Source organism: Bos taurus, chromosome 14 (genome assembly GCF_002263795.3).
Source record: "Bos taurus isolate L1 Dominette 01449 registration number 42190680 breed Hereford chromosome 14, ARS-UCD2.0, whole genome shotgun sequence".
Taxonomy (NCBI): Eukaryota; Metazoa; Chordata; class Mammalia; order Artiodactyla; family Bovidae; genus Bos; species Bos taurus.
This window is the reverse complement of record NC_037341.1, coordinates 35,867,496-35,888,501: the sequence shown is the minus strand read 5'-3', so window position 1 is coordinate 35,888,501 and position 21,006 is coordinate 35,867,496. Positions and strand designations below refer to the sequence as shown.

The 21,006-nt window shown below is 41.3% G+C and overlaps 2 protein-coding genes across 2 annotated transcripts in view; one reads left to right on the top strand and one right to left on the bottom strand.

Annotated features, from left to right (window-relative positions):
* KCNB2 (potassium voltage-gated channel subfamily B member 2) overlaps positions 1–13,840 on the bottom strand; it is a 461,172-nt gene extending 447,332 nt beyond the window's left edge. Inside the window, 1 exon segment of the mRNA NM_001024563.1 lies at positions 13,749–13,840. The gene's annotated coding sequence lies outside the window, so the exon portion shown is untranslated.
* Positions 11,869–21,006, top strand: part of LOC112449516 (laforin-like) — a 51,447-nt gene continuing 42,309 nt past the window's right edge. Inside the window, exons 1-4 of the mRNA XM_059874381.1 lie at positions 11,869–11,908; positions 14,027–14,492; positions 15,203–15,275; positions 19,978–20,082. Coding sequence (XP_059730364.1) covers positions 11,869–11,908; positions 14,027–14,492; positions 15,203–15,275; positions 19,978–20,082 — 684 coding nt within the window. The remainder of the gene's footprint in view (positions 11,909–14,026; positions 14,493–15,202; positions 15,276–19,977; positions 20,083–21,006) is intronic.

The following is a 21,006-nucleotide window of genomic DNA, read 5'->3' as shown; positions in this document are numbered from 1 at the left end:
CAAGTTGGAAAATGTTGGTGTGAGATAACGTTTTACTTTTCTATAATATTTTCCATTTTGTCCAGTTCACATAGAGAAAGAAATGCCTTCAATAAGAACAATTCCTATGGATAGAAACAAGACACAAGAGATCCTTTGCTAGAATGTACTGGAAGAACTTCATCAGTGTCATAACAGGCACTGGACTCCAGACATGTTAATACATGGCTAACTGGAGGCCAACACTGGTTATATATGGATTATTTGTAGAATTTAAACCACATTGCTTTTGAAGCTTGGGGTTTCCTAAGCCAGGATCCAGCCCCGGCTCTAAAGTAATTCATGCTAATAATAATCTAGCTCAGCACTAGCACTGACTCATACGGTAACCAGCAGCTATAGATGACTATTTAAATTTAAAACTTAATTTCTCAGTCTTACAAGTCAATTTCAAGAGTCTGACAGCTTATGTGGCTAGTGGCTACTACTGGTGAGCACAAATATAGGATTTTTCCTATATATCACATTAAACTCTATTGGAGAACACTGGTCTAGCCAGACTTCTGTAAAGTTATGAGGCTAAGTATGTTCTGAAGTAGGGGTGAGAGACAAATTCTATTGGAAGTTCCATGTTCTGCCTTGTCTGGATCTCATTCCACCAACTGTCTCCATCCTTAGCAGTGGCAAACCATGGACCTCCGTTTACAAACTCTCCTCTATCCCAGCTTCTAGGACCACCTGACCCTTGTCAAGAAGAATGTGAACATTATGTGGGTGTAAAATAGCAAGATCAAACCAGTCAATCCTAAAGGAAATCAATCCTGAGGACTCACTGGAAGAACTAACGCTGAAGCTGAAGCTCCAATATTTTGGCCACCTGATGCAAACTGTCGACTATTGGAAAAGACCCTGATGCTGGGAATGATTGAAGGCAAAAAGTGAAGAGGGCAGCAGGGGATGAGATGGCTGGATAGCATCACCGATTCAATGGACATTAACTTCTGCAAACTCTGGGAAACAGTGAGGGACAGAGAGGCCTGCCATGCAGCAGTTCATGGGCTCGCAAAAAGTTGGACGAAACTTAGCAACTGAACAACAATGGGTGGCAGTTCATCACCAGGCAGACTTGCTCCCGTCCTGCTCTGCCCAACCCCGGCCCGCAGTTCTTAGTAACTGTGCTCTCGGTGCTGTTTGGTGACCTAGAACCTAACTCAGGGCCCAGTTCCATCCACCATTTGTGGCTCCACCATTGGATCAACAAATAAACAATGAGCATCAGCTACGCACCTGGAGGTGCGGAGGTATGACCAATAAAGTAGTGAAGAAGAAAGAAGGTCCCTGTCTTTATTGGAGTGATATTCTCACACAGGAAAATGACATTTGACAAATAATTACCCACAGTTTAACAGCAGAATTGGGGTAAATGCTACAACGGAGAAAACAGCTAGAGACTGTCACACAGAGTAAAGTAAATCAGAAAGAGAAAAATATTGTATATTAATGCATATATGTGCAATCTAGAAAGATGGTACAGATGATCCTATTTACAAAGCAGAAATAGAGACACAGACATAGAGAACAAATGTATGGATACCAAGGGGGAGGGAAGGTGGAAGCAACTGCGAGATTGGGATTAACACATCTTCAGTTATATCTGACTCTTTTGCGACCCTATGGACTGTATAGCCTGCCAGGCTCCTCTGTCCATGGGATTCTCCAGGCAAGAATACTAGAGTGGGTTACCATGCCCTCCTCGAGCGGCTCTTCCCAATCCAGGGATCAAACACGAGTCTCTTATGTCTCCTGCATTGACAGGCGGGTTCTTTACCACTAGCGCCACCTGGGAAGCCCCAATACTATGTAAAAATGGATAACTAATAAGAACCTACTGTATAGCACAGGAAACTCTACTTAGTGCACTGTGGTGATCTGAACGGGAAGGAAGTCCAAAAGGGAGATGATACATGTGTACATGGGGATTTTCCTGGTGGCTCAGATGGTAAAGAAAATGCCTGCAATGCGGGAGACCTGGCTTCAATCCCTGGGTCGTGAAGATCCCCTGGAGAATGGAATGGCTACCCACTCTAGTATTCTTGCCATGAACAGAAGCCTGACTGGTTATAGTCCATAGGGTCACAAAGAATCAGGCATGATTGACACTTTCACACATGTGTATACACATGGGTGATTCATTTTTCTGTACAGTAGAAACTAACACAACACTATAAAGCAAATATAGTCTGATAAAAAAGTTTTTTTAACTAAAAGTATGATTTTTTAAGGGAAAATAGAAAACAGCTAGAAAAGACAAGATTGAAGAAACATGCTATATTCTGGGACTCCAAGAAGACTTCTTTGAACAAGTGACTTCTGACCAGATATGAGAGACAAGAGGAAGAGTTAAGAAACTGGAAGAAAGCATCTGAATAACTACCTGTGCAGGCCTCAGGGCAGGGAATCCCAGACACTTGAGGGGAACGAAAAGAAAACCAGAAATTATAGCAGCAAAGGAGGGGCATGTGGGCCTGAGATGACAGTGGCAGGCAGGGGCAGACTGACCAGAGCCTGTTATGAACAACTTTATACTAGTGATGTTTTCAAAATGAAGGAGGAATATAGTAGCCCCCAAGTTAAACATTTAGGGCTTTACCCTAAGAAAAGCGGGAAATCATTTAAGGGTTTTAGATGGATGAGTGATATGATCAGATTTGCCTTTTATCAAAAAACCAAAGAACAAATGGATTGAAAGGATAAGAAGAGGCACTAAGAGTCCTGGTAGTAAGCTTTAGTAGAAGTTCAGAAAGAGATGTTGGTAATTTGATGATGGTACAGGAAATGGTCCTCCCCACTGTGTCTGAATCCCTGAGTTGATTACGTGACCATCACGTGGTTTTCCTAACACAGACCTATGTCTCAATTGGTCTGAACTCTTGCTAGCTACTTAAGACAGACTTCTTCCTAAACTTTAAAGCATTTGATCCTATGGCTGGGTCACTCTAATCCTGCCTGCCCTGCCTGCCCCTGTCTGTCTAAATCTCCAAATCTTCCCTGTTCCCAGAAGACCTCTCCCCTATGTGGTCAGGACTTCCCCCATTCCCCCAGTACTCCATCAGTCTAACTTCCTGCCTACCCGGTACAATCTGCCATCTGTCTCCATTCTCTCTAGATGCCATGTTTACCGACCTGGTTGATCTCCTTTTAGGATCCTCTTATTCTGACATACTGAGTGCTCACTGCTGGAAAACAAAAGGAGAGAGTGGGAAAAGAACCAAACATCAAGTACTGGAATCTGCAAAAAATAAACCCAGTGATTAGAATCAGAGAATCAAAGTATCTCTGGGTAATAATGGAGGCAGAATGGCCCAGCTCCCCTAGTTCAGCAAAACCACAGCCTACATGCCATTCTTCACTTCAGAAATGCCATCCTCACCCTTTCACCTTCAGGAATCTTGCCTCTGCCCATCACCTTTCCCTTCCAAATAGTTCATAAGGAAACACGGCACTTTGGAATGGATAGAGGGAAAATTTTATACAAAGAGATGTGAAGAAGAGTCTAGAGAAAGAGAAAGGCCTGGCAAATGGCTGGTATGTGGACCCCAAACAAATCTGGGCCAGTGAGCAAACCCCCATGATGAGAAATGGTAAATATGTTTCTAAGAGCAGTGGCATTTAACATTTGATTAGAATTAGTTTTTTGTCTATGGTATAATTACCATCCTTTATCCCAAAGCACAAAGAAAGGCAATGCCAAAGAATGCTCAAACTACCGCACAATTGCACTCATCTCACATGCTAGTAAAGTAATGCTCAAAATTCTCCAAGCCAGGCTTCAGCAATATGTGAACCGTGAACTTCCTGACGTTCAAGCTGGTTTTAGAAAAGGCAGAGGAACCAGAGATCAAATTGCCAACATCCACTGGATCATGGAAAAAGCAAGAGAGTTCCAGAAAAACATCTATTTCGGCTTTATTGACTATGCCAAAGCCTTTGACTGTGTGGATCACAATAAACTGTGGAAAATTCTTCAAGAGATGGGAATACCAGACCACTTGATCTGCCTCTTGAGAAATTTGTATGCATGTCAGGAAGCAACAGTTAGAAGTGGACATGGAACAACAGACTGGTTCCAAATAGGAAAAGGAGTTCGTCAAGGCTGTATATTGTCACCCTGTTTATTTAACTTCTATGCAGAGTACATCATGAGAAACGCTGGACTGGAAGAAACAGAAGCTGGAATCAAGATTGCCGGGAGAAATATCAATAACCTCAGATATGCAGATGACACCACCCTTATGGCAGAAAGTGAAGAGGAACTCAAAAGCCTCTTGATGAAAGTGAAAGTGGAGAGTGAAAAAGTTGGCTTAAAGCTCAACATTCAGAAAACGAAGACCATGGCATCCCATGGGAGTCCCACCACTTCATGGGAAATAGATGGGGAAACAGTGGAAACAGTGTCAGACTTTATTTTTCTGGGCTCCAAAATCACTGCAGATGGTGACTGCAGCCATGAAATTAAAAGACGCTTACTCCTTGGAAGGAAACTGACCAACCTAGATAGCATATTCAAAAGCAGAGACATTACTTTGCCAACAAAGTTTCGTCTAGTCAAGGCTATGGTTTTTCCTGTGGTCATGTATGGATGTGAGAAGTTGGACTGTGAAGAAGGCTGAGCGCCGAAGAATTGATGCTTTTGAACTGTGGTGTTGGAGAAGACTCTTGAGAGTCCCTTGGACTGCAAGGAGATCCCACCAGTCCATTCTGAAGGAGATCAGCCCTGGGATTTCTTTGGAGGGAATGATGCTAAGGCTGAAACTCCAGTACTTTGGCCACCTCATGCAAAGAGCTGTCTCATTGGAAAAGACTCTGATGCTGGGAGGGATTGGGGGCAGGAGGAGAAGGGGACGACAGAGGATGAGATGGCTGGATGGCATCATTGACTCGATGGACGTGAGTCTCAGTGAACTCTGGGAGTTGGTGATGGACAGGGAGGTCTGGCTGCTTCGATTCATGGGGTCGCAAAGAGTCGGACACGACTGAGCAACTGATCTGATCTGATCCCAAAGCACTCAGCCAGAGTCTGTTATCTACAAGACCCTTATATTAACAATGTTTTAGAGCAGTGGTCCTCAACCTTTCAGCACCAGGAACCGGTTTCATGGAAGACGATTTTTACATGGAGCAGAGAGGGACGATTTTGGAAAGATTCAAGTATATTACATTTATTTTACACTTTATTTCTATTATTATTATATCAGTTCCACCTCAGATCACCAGGCATTAGATTCCAGACGTTGGGGACCCCTGCTTTAGAGAATGAAGGAAAACTTGTGGTAGTTCTGGAAGTCAGGGTCAAGAGCCAAAGACAGGACAGGAGTAGATGGGGGAGATGCCATCCATAGCATGGATTAACTAGTGACTGAATGTAATTTAAACGCTTTATTCCCCTAATTTATTCTGGAGGAAGAAGACAACAGTAGGGAACAGCTGTCTACCTAAGCTTGGGTTTCAATTTTGTAAGAATGAGTTGTTACTACGACATTCCTATTAAGTCAGGGATAATAGTTCCCAGTCCCCTGCATCTAGGTGGGCCATGCATGTGACTGGTTGTCATCAGTGGAATACAAGAAGTGTTATGGTTGTCACAGTTGAGCCAGGCTGTCTAAGAAGTTGATGTCTTTTCAATGCATGCTCATTTTCACTCTCTCTCCATTTGACTGTTATGCAGGTGAGAAATAAACACACATTATGTTTAGCCACTAACAGTTTGGTTCATAACAGGAGCTAGCATCATCACAAATTATTGTGAAATGGACACCTTGAAGTGGGTGCTGCATAACAAAAATCTGATTATGTAGTATTGGCCATTGACAAGGAAACAGAGACCAGGACCTGGAACCCTGTTATGCCGTGGCAAAACTATGCTAACTTAGAGGCCAGAACTGTAGCTGTAGAGGATATGGTTGGAAAGAGCCAGAATGCTAGTTAGTATGTGATGGTTGCTCTTCACTGTCTATACCAAGGTATTACAAGATAATGGATGAGCTAATGAAAGAATTGGCTAGTTTGAGAACAGAAATAAGGGCAAATAACCAAATTTCAGAAGTATAAGACTACAAAGCTGAAACAATTCACTGCTTCAGGGACTCTAATGGTGAAGAATGACACTGAAAAAGGCTTTGAATAACACATGTCCGTTAACACTTCCCAGTTAGACAAAGAGAATCAGCCTTGCAGCAAAGATCTGATTAATGAAGTTACCTAAGCACCCACAGGTTTCCTTGGTGACTCAGAGAGTAAAGAATCTGCCTGCAATGCAGGAGACCAGGGTTCGATCCCTGGATGGGAAGATCCCCTGGAGGAGGAAATTGCAACCCACTCCAGTATTCTTGCCTGGAGAATTCCATGGACAGTGAAGCCTGGCAAGCTACAGTCCACGGGGTTGCAGAGCAAACACGACTGAGTGACTAACACACACATAAGGACCCAAGCCTGTTGCTTTAAATGACCCTAAAATAACCACGTGAGACAAAGTGGGGTTGAGACATGAGCAAAGAAATGAGGCAAGTTCAAGAATTATAAATAGGAAAGAACTTACGTGGTAGTTAGTGGTGTAACTGACAGCAAATAGATATGAAAGCTATGAAGACTTTGAGGGAATTGTATTGTCAAAGAAATTAGGAGGCTAGTTCCTAGTGACAATAAAACAACCTCAAAACATCCAAACTTATACCAGTAAGAAATGGGCTAAGAAAGTTTTGGCTTGGCCATAAAGTTCATTCTAGGCTATTACCTCTCCCTAAAGTGTTGTCCATCTGCCTCTTTTGAGCCCGGAGAGTGCTTACTCATCTCTTAAAAATTAGCTTAGATGTCATGTCAACTCTTAAGTCTTGTCTGACACTCCCATGTAAAAAATGAAACTCTCATAGTTATGATCAGATTAGTCAGCCTCACGTATTGTGGCTACTATTAGCTTGTTTCTAGAGCCTAGAAATACACAGGGTTGAATTTTTTCTGTTTATTTTGTTTATTATGTAGTCCTCCAAACTTAACTTCTTACTAAAAACTTAGTGAAGTCTGATTTTTCAAAATAGCTTAACTGTGCATTAGAATTGGAGTGGCTCCTGTCAATGGGAGAATATAGTTATCATCAGTGTTGCTAAATGGGATTAATACAATCTTTTGGGACAACTCTTCCAAACTGTTAAGTAGTTGGATGACAAGGCCCAGGAATGCAAGAAATTCAGTGTGGGTAGAAATTTGGTGTTCTCCATTATTTTACATTTTCATCAGACATTTACATAAATGAAAAACTTGCTTATTATTATTTGACTAGATTTTAACCTTGCTGAATACAAAATATTTTTCCATAGGAATGTTTTAATGATGTAACTACCACATTTAGAACTTTACCAGGATCTGCTCACCATTTTGAAAAGTCACATCATCCACTATAATGCTGCTCATATCAACTGATTCACTGATACAGGACACCCACATCTGTTTGCAATGATAGCTGTCACACTCAATGAAGATATTTACTTCATTTTTATCTCAAAATGCCGAATTTCCAAAAGTGTCACTAATATTCAGTTGGATATTTTCTCTGAAATCCAAATTTATGCACTTGTAAGTAGCAAGCATCTGACTGCTTTATGACACCTTTTAGTGCAGTATACCTAAGTGTATACATATTGATAGACTTGAAATTTGCATAAGCTGCTTTCCTTTTATTTTTTCTATTACAGATAGAAATTTATATTGATTTTTAAGACGTTAAACATGTGTAGGTAGGTTATACCATCTGTAAATATCATTCCAGGAAAGTAAAAGGGGCATTACCAAATATCACTTGATATAAAGGGGACATTGGGTCTGATGGAGTAGAGAATCATGATCACATACATCTATGAATTCAAAGAAATCATGTATATATATATATATATATATTTTTTTTTTTTTTTTTACTCTGGGGATGCTCCTGTCAGGCAGCTACTCAACTGAACTGCCATTCTGCTCCACCAATAGCTTTTATGACATTTTGTTATGACTTATATGTCTACATGTGTAGGCTGTGAATGTTTGATGTCTTTTACTCATATTTATGTCCCCAACACCTAACTTAGGGCTTGACACAGAGAAGGGGCTCACTAGACACCTTAAAGATGAAATAACAAATGAAAATATTGAGAAGTATGCAGTCCTTGGCTCTCTGCATAGAACTCTGAATCAATTATTCAACATTTTGCCTATACCAATAGTATCAAGCGTTCCTCATTCTGCCTAATGTTGAAGTCAGTTACATACAATTTTCTCAATTTTCTCTCCTCTTTGTGGGTCCAGTCAGTACTGTTTTACTCTGTATCCTAAAAGAACCCTGCACAGAAGCAGCAGTCAATAAATAATATTTAAATTTAATTATTCCCTGGGAATATCCCTATATATAATGGCTGTGTTTTTAGTACTAACAGTACTATACTTCAGGTATATTATTGATTAAATGGTATTTGTAGATTGGTCCGGAAACCAAAGCATCATCTAAAGTATTGTTTCTATCAATTTATTACAAGTTCCAAAAAAACCCAAACTTTTAAGATCAACTTTTAAGCTCCAAGCCAATTGTAGGTTAGAGTTATCTATTCAGTGGGGCTGGGTGGGTCTATGAGACCCAACATCTATGAGAAAAATAAAAATGCCATTCAGTCATGATGATGTATCTAAATATTTGATTGTATGGCATCCTGCAGGCAATATTTAGCCATTTTATCTTCCAAATTTAATCCAGATGGCATTTTTCACATAAAAAGACACAGCGGATATTTAGAAAGAGATTTAAATGTTATAAAAACTTTTCTTGATGAAAATCTCATTAATTTATGATTTGATTTGTGCTTTCCTGGTTTTATTACAGTTATTTATCACTTAATAAAATAAATGCACTCTAGACAATATAGTAGAAAGCAAATCTATCAAGTGAGTATATTCCAGTTTCTATCAATATATTGAGGGAACATTTTACAGAAGAAAAAGTGGGGACATAGAAAATTGTATTCAAAACTAACAATTTCTTTTCAATATATGAATATATAATTATAAAAAATAAACTAAAAATATTTACAACACTATACGCAAAATAATTCACTTAAAAAAACCTAAAACTAAAAATAAACTATCAGTAGAAATTGAACAGTCAGATTAACTGTCTCAGCCAGCGTTAGTCTCTATGGTCACTATAAGGGCAGTACTTGCTAATGTTTAAGCATTAATTCTGAGAAAATTCTACTCATCTTTTTAAAATCAGCCTCTAAATTACCTTCTTATTTCAAATTCATAATGAGAGTTTCGGATTTTTTTCCTATTTAAAATGAAGTCCCTACTTTTAGTCTTTTCCAAGCATCCTGTGTCATAATAACTACAGTATCCTTTAATGGGAGCATATAGCTCCATAATACGGAGAAGGCAATGGCACCCCACTCCAGTACTCTTGCGTGGAAAATCCCATGGATGGAGGAGCCTGGCAGGCTGCAGTCCATGGGGTCGCTAAGAGTCGGACACGACTGAACGACTTCACTTTCACTTTTCACTTTCATGCATTAGAGGAGGAAATGGCAACCCACTTCAGTATTCTTGCCTGGAGAATCCCAGGGACGGGGGAGCCTGGTGGGCTGCCATTTATGGGGTCGCACAGAGTCGGACACGACTGAAGCGACTTAGCAGCAGCAGCAGCAGCAGCAGCTCCAAATAAATCTAGGGCCTGCAAACATCTTTCCTCATTCTGCCAGTGATCACACTTCTTAATAAATAATATCATAGTGGTTAAGTGAAGCCAGAATGCTTGGGTTCAAGCTTGACTGTATCATTGACTTCCTATGTGACTTTAAATCAGAAAAGTCTCTGTAATTTAACTTTTTGTCTATATAATAAAGCATATTAGTGATAGCTGGCTCATAGGGTGGTTGTGAGAATTAAAATATTTAGTATTTATAAAACACTTAAAAGTGGCTCAACTGTGTGTTATAAAGATAATAATGAAAATAAAATACTTTTATTGATGTAAATAAAATAATATAAATGTTATTTATATTTTATTTAAATATTTATATATATTAAATATATTAAAATTTTAATATATTTATATAAAATAATAATGCTTTAATTTCTATTTTAAATTTTTAATAAAAGTTATTATTATAATATTACTATTTTCAGTAATTCCCCAATGCATAGACTGAAACACATTTTCATGATCCTCTTCCTAAATCTGCCTTAATTAACTTATTAAGTGTGAAATCGTGAAATGTATCTCTGTATGAAACAGATCCCTGATTTTGAATTCTACCTACAATTCTTCAATTATTTATTCAAGTTTTACTGTCTGTACTACAAAAAATCCTTGAGGAGAAGGGACTCTGTCTTCTATCTCTTTTGCGTTTATTATATTGTAATCTCCTTATACATACCTGAAAGTGTTAGTCACTCAGTCAAGTCCAACTCTTTGTGACCACATGAACTGTAGCCCACCAGGCTCCTCTGTCCATGGAATTCTCCAGGCAAGAATACTGGAGTGGGTTGCCATTTCCTTCTCCAGGGGATCTTCCTGACCCAGGGATTGAACCCAAATCTCCCACATTGCAGACAGACTCTTTACTGATTGAGCCACCAGGGAAGACCTAATACACGCATACCTAACGAATATTAAATAAATTAATGAATGAGTTAGTGACTGGATACATGGCCTTAAGTCAGACAGCATAAATTGGTACATTTATACCTACAGGAACAGGAAATTTCCCCTTAAAGATAACACAGTAGGATTTGGCTTATACAAGGCAAGGAGCCCCGAGTTTTACACTCTTGCCCTTTTGCCAGACAACCTGGATTTTTGGTGAAGAGTTAGTGGAAATATATATATTAGAATCTCAAGCAGGAAACAAGCAAAGAACCAGACAGAATGGGCTACAGATTCCAAGTACAAAGATACTTGTAGTAGATGACTAAACATTTTAAGGCTGTGCTGCTTTATAAAATATATCACTTCAGGAGGAATGAGGCCACAAACTCTTACCTCAAAAAATTCTTTGAACTTAAAAATATCACATATAATGCATGTATACTCCCCACACCTCTGAAGCCCTTATGAAAATAATAAGCATCAGAATTTTATGTAAAATCCACTTGACAAATATAGGCAAATCTCAAATAATATTACATTTTGAAGTAAATGTAAAGTCTTATCTTTATATATTTCTCTTAAAATGTTCATGAGGAGATGCCCTATCAACTTTTATGATACATACACACACAAATATATATACACACATACATATACATATTACAAAAGTAAACAAAGTACTGATAAAAACTGGAAATCTACAAGATAATTCCATTCTGATCCAATGCATTTTTGCTTGATAAATTATAAGGAAGTAATCAGTTCCTTGAAATTGTCTATCTCTTAGAGAGACTAATTCCTAAGAAGTGTATGTATATATATACACACATACATGCATATATATACACATATATGCATATATATACACACACATACACTGGTCTCTTTGAACACCATTCCAAAATGCCGGATATAAATTCAAGAAAAAAATTTTCAATGATTAAAGACCATTTTCCACAGATACACAGGCAGATATGTAAGAAACCTAGATGGATATCATATGCTCTTAAAGTTGCCAACACTGTGACTGAAAGCCTGCCTATCTTTTCATTTTACTTCTCTAGCAGACAGACTTACTTTCGTTACCATACTGGAAATGACAAGGACAAGTTCATGTTCACAGCTGCTCCAAGGCATCAGCAAGGAAAACTTAAAAGCCAAACAGAGAAGACCAGCCAAAGTAGTAATTTTCACTAATCTCATCTGAATATTCAGCAAACATGTATGCCTGGAAGACTCAACTGTGGGATTTGAAGACAAGTGAGACTGAAAATAGTTTCAACAGATGCATGGATTGATTCTATTTAGAAAAACACAGGAGAAAAAGAAAAGAAACACTAGAATTGTCAAAGGGGCAGGCAATGGAGTTGCTCTCTGGAGTGGTGTGTGTGTCTGTGTATGAGGGAGGTTGGGGAACACTAACATGGAGAGGGCAGGGTGAAGGCTAAAAGGAGGGAGAACACAAAGAGAACTGCCAAGTGATTCACTCCTTTCTCCAAGAGTCTGAGTTGTGCCAGAAAAGAAAAAGGAGTGCATTAGACACAACTGTATTTGTGATAAACAATTGGTCTGAACCTGACAGCATGAGGGAAGGGAGTAGAATGTTTACGTGGTGGAGGCTTGATCAATCTTTTAGGTGATGAGGTTACTTTTCATTCATTGGGGGAAAAGGTGTTGATACACCGTGTCTTCCAAATTCTCAGAAACCCTATGCAGCCACACAAGTAATCACGTATTTATGCCTTACATTAAGAACACCACCTCTGGTAGCAATTAAATGAATAGACACACCAAATGCATAGACATACCAAATTACTGAACTAAGTTCTGATTAATTTAAGAACCAAGAACTCTCTAGTCTAGATGTCTGTAGAGCTTGTTCACATATGACAAGTAAGCTTTGTACAACTTTATATTTACTGACACACACACCCCTCTAAAGAGTGAAATAAAGTAAAACTTCATTCTATACCTACATAAATTTTTAACTGTTACACTTTTTCAAAACCTTTCCTGTAAATTATTCAATACTGACAGACTTTAGATTTTTGACTAGAATTTCTCTTTCTCTTGTTCTATGAAATGTGATTATCTCAATTGATGCTTTTTGATAAATAAACCAAGAGACCTCTGTCCCACACAATACTACACATTTAAAAACAACAATAAATCCTGGTTTTCCCTTTGAGCTGAGCTTTAAAATATCAGATCCCCCTCAAAATTCCAAACCCCATCAATGCAAACACAGAAATGTGAAATGCTATTTAAAATATTGACATTATTGCATAACTTGACTCGAAGGGATGCGGAACCTGCATGAAATGAACCCAAGGTCTCTCTGTGTATGCTAAATTTTTCAGTGTAATCTATTATTATAACACTTGTGCAGTTATAAATGATCCCTACATGGCATGTCTTTGCATACTGCACACTGCCAAATTTTATGAATGAATACACAAAAATGCTCATAATTCGAGAAAATGGATGGCAGCATACTATTTTGAAAATGGTCATTAAGCACTGGAAGCAAAGGATGAGACAAATGGTCAAGTGTCTTTTGGTGCCATGCAGGGCAGCTGTATTCCCGAGTTCCCTAGCAGAGTGTGTTGGAAACAGCCATGAAGCTCTTTCCTTAGAGACTCATTCTGTCTCTCAGAAACCGTGAGCTACAGAACGGAGACCTTGCGTCGCTCGGAGAACAGAATGTATGCACGTCCCTGTGTTCTGAGGACTGTTCATACATCAGAGACATCACACTCCCCGAATCCGGTCCCACAAGTGTGTGCATGTGAGTGTGGCATTTATCAACAAACGAACAGAAGGCAAGGAGAGCTCATCGCCTAGAAATAACATCTCCCATCCCTTCCCAGGCAGCCAGCTGGGAAGCTTTTCGGGGGCTAACACTTGAGCGCCTTCCCCACGGGGATGGAGCCTTGCATTTAATAACCCTCTAGGGCTAAGACAGCTTTGTGTGTAAGTCCACTCGGTGCCATATGGCAGTTTTCAATTCCTTTAGCAACTCAATTCTAGCTAGACTGCCCGCAATGATTCATTCTTAAAGGAAGACCCCTTGGGGCTGAGTAATGCCCCCTCCACTTACCTAGCTCCCACCGACCCCGCTCGGCAGGCGGCTCGGGCTCCACAAAGAGCTGTGGGATTCCCCGCTCCCTCCGGGGCTCCTCTCCCCGCGACGGTCCCCTTCGCCAATGATCTGTCGCTGGAAATCCCCCTCCCCTCCACGGAGAGGAGGGTCTCCCCGGCTGGCTGGAGCTCTTGCCTTTTTTTTTTTTTTCCACCCTCTCTTTACATGCCTGACTCTGGTTCACGATCTCTAGTAGGAAGGCTCAACGGAGAGGCGGCGGGAGGAAGGAAGCTAAGGCATCCTTAAAAAGAACAATAATCTTCAGAGATCTTCACCCCCTTCCCCATCGCGGGTCCCCATTCCCCTGCCGCCGCCGGCGGCGCCCAGACCAGAGAGGGCTGGGATAGAAAAGGAAAAAAAATCGAGCCGGGCTCAGCTCGCCGCGCGGAAGGAGCCGGGAAGGCGAGCGGCTCCAGCCGGGGGAGTTGTCGCTCGCTCGGGCTGCCCGCGGCGCGGCGGCCGGCGGGGGCGCAGGGCGGTGGGTGCTTGGTGGGTGTGTGTCTGTGGCGGAGCCGGGGAGAGGCTGGGCGCGGGAGGCGAGGCGGGGCGCTCGGGGGCGCCGGCTCGGGCGCGCACACCCGCCCGCGGCCACCCCGCCTCGCGCTCCGCCTCCTCCCGCGCTCCGCGCGCCCGCGGACTGGAGCGGCGGCGGCTGCCGCCGCCGCCTTCTCCTCCTCTTCCTGGGCGCCCGCAGCTCTCGAGGTTGGCGGCGGGCCCGGGTGGTTCGGTGCGGCTGGCGGGGTACCGCCGGGGACGCCCGGGCTTGGCCAGGCGGCGCGGGAGCGGTGCGCTCGAGCAGGGACAGCGCCGGGGTGTTCAGGGCGCGGCCCCGGGGCGCCGGCGGGAGGGCACCGCCCACACCTCGGCGGGCGCCTCCCACACCCCTCGCGCGCCCGCCGCTCCCGGATGCCCCGGGCGGGCTCCACACCCACCTGCTTCCCTCGGCGGCTCCGGCTCCACTGAGCCGGAGGGTCCGCGGCCCCGCGGGCGCCGCGCACGGGGCGGCGGGGAAAGCCCGGGGCGCCCCGGCCAGGATGCGCTTGGAGGCTTCGCGGGATTCCCTGGACCCCTCTGTTTTCGGCCGCGGAGTTATCCCCCGGCCCTCCCCACACACCCCTGACCCTGGCCCGCTGCTCGACCCCGGGGGACTGGGGAGAGGAGAGCCAGCTCCTGAGTGATGACCCGGAGTATCCCCAGGGAAGGAGCGCGCGGGTAACGAGGAGCGCAGAGAGGATCCGACTTTCCTCCGAGCTCCTCCAGCTCTATTTGGGGGCCGTCGCCAGCTCCATAATCCCCGCTTTCCCAGGTTTGAGGGAAAAGCCTGGTGGGTGGGAGCCGTAACTCTGACTACCCACAGGGGCGCTATTCATACCCTGACTTGCTTTCTCTTGCCCGCTCTCCCTGCCGTCTAGAGAACTGTGCCAAGTTCCTCCTTGGAGAGGCAGCCAGATGGACACCCAGAACTTTCCGTATCTTCGTGTCGAGGTAAAGACGGGATAACTTGAGTAACAACTTCACTGGGCTCTCTGGGTTCCCGACCCATGAGACCCTCAACAAGCACGGGGTAGAGACAGCCTCCTTAGTTACAGAGGCTTTCACAAAACAAAGTAGCTTGAAACACCCCTTTACCAAGAATGCAGGCCGTGACAGTGTATTTAGAGTTGGGACTCCTGAGTTTCTTTAGGCCAAGAAAGACGACTATTGAAGAAGGTCCGTGTTGATGTTTGGTAGAAACCAATTCAATACTGTAAAACAATTATCCTTCAATTAAAAAAAAATTTTTTTTAAAGGTCCAAATGTACCCAGGTTTAAAGGCAGCTCACTTAATCCTTGCTTCTCTCTTAGCCTTCATATACACTGTAATGCTCCATCATCTATCATTCTCTACTCTTTGACTTCCCACATGTCCACGGGCCTTACCTTAGGTGCTTTTTTCGACATGCCAGATGTTGGGCAGGATGTTTATTATATAAATTGGCCTTCTGCATGCCATCACCCTAAGCCCAGGACCTATCCTGGCCCACTACTGTTCTCAGGGTTTCTCAAGTAGGAACCCTAGGAAGAGGAGATCCCCAGACCTTTATTCGCAGCCCTGACCTATTCCCAAGCTTCAGCCCCACATTTCCAGGGACCTGAAGGATGTCCATTCCCATACCTCCAATCTTTCCAGTCTCCTATACACACTTCCTACAGATTACTCTGCCCCAACCACAACCCTGACCATATCATTTCGCTGGTCACAAATGTTCCCTGGCTTCTGCATTCCCTACCAATCAGTGTCTGCACACTTATGTGCCATTTCACACCAGAGTTCCTCCTGGGATGTTCTCTCCCAGTCTCAAGTCCAAATCATTGCAGCATTTCAAAGCCCAAGTAAAACTCTGCCTCCTCTGTGATCCCTTCCTTATGAGGGACATAGCCCTAGGGCTTCCCAGGTGGCGCTAGTGGTAAGAACCTACCTGCCAATGTAGGAGACCTAAGAGAGGTGGGTTCCGTTCGTGGGTTGGGAAGATCCCCTGGAGGAGGAAATGGCAACCCACCCCAGTATCTTTGCTTGGAGAATCCCATGGACAGAGGAGCCTAGCGGGCTACAGTACATGGGGTTGCAAAGAGTCCGACATGACTGAAACGACATAGCATGCATACATGAGATAGCCTTATCTCTTTAAAGAAATAGCACCTTCTGCTTCTTACAGAGTATATGTGTTTCCTGTATACAAGTCTTACCATTTTAAATGTTTATTCAGGGTAGAGTCCATATCACTTTGTTTGCATTCTTTATGTATAACCCAAAGCCACACATATAAGAGATACCTATTCATCCAACAAATATTTAGTTTTCAATTTTTCTCAGGAACTCAGTAATTGTTAAATGAGTGAAATATGCAAAATCTTTTGCCCAGCAACACTGCTTGATTCAGTTTGAGGATGTGCCTAAATATAAGTGGTGTGATCTTTCATAAATTTTATAGATGATGAAAATCCCCTTACCTTACTAGCCCCACATTAATACCACTGATTACCTTCAATGAGAATTTAATTATTTGGCAAGTGTTTGTAAAAAAAAAAAAAAAAAAAAATTTTTTTTCCCTTAAGTTTCCATTAGGGTTCAGAAATCTGAATCCATTTTCCTACTAAGCTGTCACTGACCAAGAGAACAAATTATCTACTGGGTGAAACACACTGCTGCTATCCCCATTAATGAGAAGTAGTACGCTTCCCATGTGGTGCTAGTGATAAAGAATCTGCCTACAATGCAGATTAGAGGAAAGAGACTGGGGTCCATCCCTGGGTCGGAAAGATCCCCTGGAGTAGGGCATGGTAACCCACTTCAGAATTCTTGCCTGGAGAATCCCTAATGAGAGAAGAGCCTAGTGGACTACAGTCCATTGGGTCACAAAGAGCTGGACAGGACTGAAGTAACTTAGCAGTATGCTAGAAGTAATTATTACCCATCATGCTCAAGTCTTATCTGTAACTATGCAATGACATGGGAAAACAAACTTTGGAAATAAAATCGAATTCCACATACAAAATTACTTGTAGTTCAAATGAATTACAGAGAACAACTCAGTATACAGATTTTTTAAAAATAGCTGACTCCTCAATATGCATAGCTTGAATTCTAGATGGCTGCAAAACCTCTTGTGTTGATCATCACCATGTGATTTCACTGCCTTAGTGTGTATCATTTTGTATTTTTGTAGTTACTCTCCAAAAAAAAAAAAAAAGATGAAAAGGATCTAGCTGAAAAGTCAGACATGTTTTCACATTACTCCTTAAGTCAGGGGTCCCCAGCCTCCAGGGATCTAATGCCTGATGATCTGAGGCAGAGCTGATATAATAATAATAGAAATTAAGTACACAATAAGTATAATTTGCTTGAATCATCCCCACACCATCCCTCCTAGACCCCCTCATCCCATCCTTCACTCTTCGTGTGTGGAAAAATTGTCTTCCACAAAACTGATTCTTGGTGCTAAAAAAGGTTGGGGACTACTTCCGTAAACTATCTTATTTTAACCTTTATTGATATTTATGAAAATGTTCCTATTGCTTGTATTTCAATTTCTCACATTTATCATAAGATTTGATGAAATTGTATTAAAAGTAAAAAGGAGAAATATCTGTTTAAAATGTCAGACTGCTTTTCTCATAACACTTGGTGAAAAAAAACCACTTCAATTTAAGTTTAACCTGAAATACTCTTATGTGCTATCATTAGATCAATTTAGATGAAGAATGCATTGCCTCATAAATCTGTGCTGGTGATATTGGAATATTTATGTATATAACACAATATCAAGAAAAGTAGGTTTTTTGTATTTTTTGTTGAATATGATATTTGAAAAATATTTAATCTGAATAACATCATTACTGATGACATTTTAACCTATCAAACTGAAATTTTCATTGGCAAGTTGACTTACAGAAAGAGTCTGTATAGATAAGAATAAAGGCTGAAGAATGAACATATTTTAAAATGTTAAAAGCAGAAAGGTAAGAATTTACAGGTTTTTGGAGACTAAATAATTAGAATTTGATTTAAATTTATTAGAGAATTTAAATGGAAATATGTTTATGACATGGGAGTAAAATCAAGGCAAAACAAAATCAAGTTTAAAAGAGACTTTAGGAATGATATAAACCCTACTGAAGGAAAAAATACACAAATACAAATGTAAATGCGTGTGTGTGTGCATGCATAAATTCTGGAAGGATGTGCATTAATAACTAAAAGAGCTGTCTTAAGAAGTTGAGAAGCATGTTTTGTTTTATTTGGTATAACACCTTTATACCAAAAGATAGGTGCAAATTTATTTTCTTTAAACATCAGCACCATTATACACCAAATATGTACATAGATCAGCACTGTACTTTTTAATGGGGAAAATACTGCTGTGGTGCTCCTTATCATACAAGAAAACCAACACTCAGGGGTGATTAGAATTTATCACATTCTTACATCTAAAGTGCCTTCTTTTTCATGGCAAACTAACAATGTTGGAAAACTGGTCAATTTAGAGTAACAGGATCCTAGCAGCCACTGAAATCCTACACTCACACATGACATTGAAGGCTTGAAAAATAAATGAACTGCTTATGTGTTCTTCATTGAGGAGCTACATACTAGCTTACTGATTCTTTTGAATTTAGTTAACACAGATTTGACTGTCCTTTGAAGATTTAAAGTAAGTGATAAGCTCCGATATGACTGTACTTGTTTTTTTGGTTTTTTTTTACAGTTCCTATAGTGAGCATGAACTTTTGGGAAAATGTTAAGTGCTTAAACACCACTTTTTTTTGCTATATAGTAGCTGGAACATAAGTACAGTGTTTGAATCCATCCTTGGAGCTACTTCTTAACGTCATTAGTATCTAAGCAACCTAGTTAGTTCTTAGCAATCCATGAAATTGAGGGTAAAGAATTTCTGGGGCCAGTTAACTGGAAATTCTAAAAATATGCCAGATAAAAAATATTTAATCATGTTTTTCCAGGACATGGTAGAACAGGGTCAGATTCCTGGCCGAATCTGAACCCATCTCTATTACATATTTGGGCTTCATTAACAACAGGTCAGTTTTACCAAGACATTGCAACATGTCAGGCATTACATTCTTTACAGGTATTGGCTAATTTAATCCTGATTATGCCTTTTGAGGTAGATACTATTATTATTATTATTTCAGTTACTGAAGAGAGTAAGTGAATCAGAGAAAATTTGCATTATTTGTCCAAGATCACATTGTCAAAATTAGAATTTGACCTAAGATAGTGTGATCTTCGGAGAAGGCAATGGCACCCCACTCCAGTACTCTTGCCTGGAAAATCCCATGGATGGAGGAGCCTGATAGGCTGCAGTCCATGGGGTCGCTAAGAGTCAGACACGACTGAGCGACTTCACTTTTACTTTTCACTTTCATGCATTGGAGAAGGAAATGGCAACCCACTCCAGTGTTCTTGCCTGGAGAGTCCCAGGGACGGGGGAGCCTGGTGGGCTGCCGTCTATGGGGTCGCACAGAGTTGGACATGACTGAAGTGACTTAGCAGCAGCAGTGTGATCTTAAAATTCTAGGCTATTTCCCTTTATCTTACTCCACAATGATAACATCTTCCTTCCTGTTTCACAGATTGTCTCAAGTTCATGTGGGAAATAGTATATCAGATATTATTGTTAATTTTTAGGATGAAAATCTGGTTAAAACAAATGTAGACGTTGACAAGCACAATCTACAAAAAGGAGAGAAAAGGAAAAGAAATAACCTATTGGTGGTCCTCAAAGGGATGGAGGTAGGACATGCATCTTTTGTTTTTCTAATAGACTGATGCCGATTCAGCCCCACCACTCACTAGTTGTCTTCATGACATTTGTCTGAGATTTGATGTGCCAAGGTGGGGCACGTTTGGGATGAGTCATGTTGCCATGAACTAGGATGAAGGCTTTCAGGCTCGCATAGAGGTTATCTGTGTGGATCATGATCCATGCAGACGGACAGAACAGCTCCAGATTGTGAACTGGCACAGTGGATCAGAAAGCTTCTGGGGCTCTTAGAATAATCTGGGCTTTGGGTAAGTAGCCAATGGATAATCTCTTGTAGAAAAAATACAACCGATCACAAGTGAAAGAACCCTCTTAGCAAATACAAGGACACTATTCTTGGTCCCAGACTTTACATTATTATAAGCAAAAAGATAGAATGATAGAACATGTCCCTTCTGGCTAAGTAAGGACTTTGTCTCTCAGAAGCCAAGATCACAGCCATGGCAAGCAGGGTTAAATCAGTTACTCACAGTCTTCTCGGAGAAATTTCTGAGTAGACCTAGGACTCTAACAAAGCAATTGGGTTTAAATTGTGGCCAATACTGTAACAGTGCCTTTGTTCCCTTCTGACAGTGAAGCCTGAGCTGACAGTAAATTCAACAGAGACATACTCCGCAAAGGGCCACTCTCAGACTGAGAGTCTGAGAAAAAGTAATGCTGCCATATTTCTTGGTCGTCCTTGTCATTAGCACTCTTGCACCTGTAAGACCTTTGCTGTACCATGTAGAAAATTCTGATCATGAGTGAGATCCACAGTCTGACAGTTATCATTTCTCACTGCTAATTCAGGTAGTGCTTCAGGATTTTGTTCTGAGTAAAATAGATTATGGTAGTAAATGTAAAATCAAAAAATTTTTAAAGCACCCCAGCATTGTTAATTCAGTCAAATTACA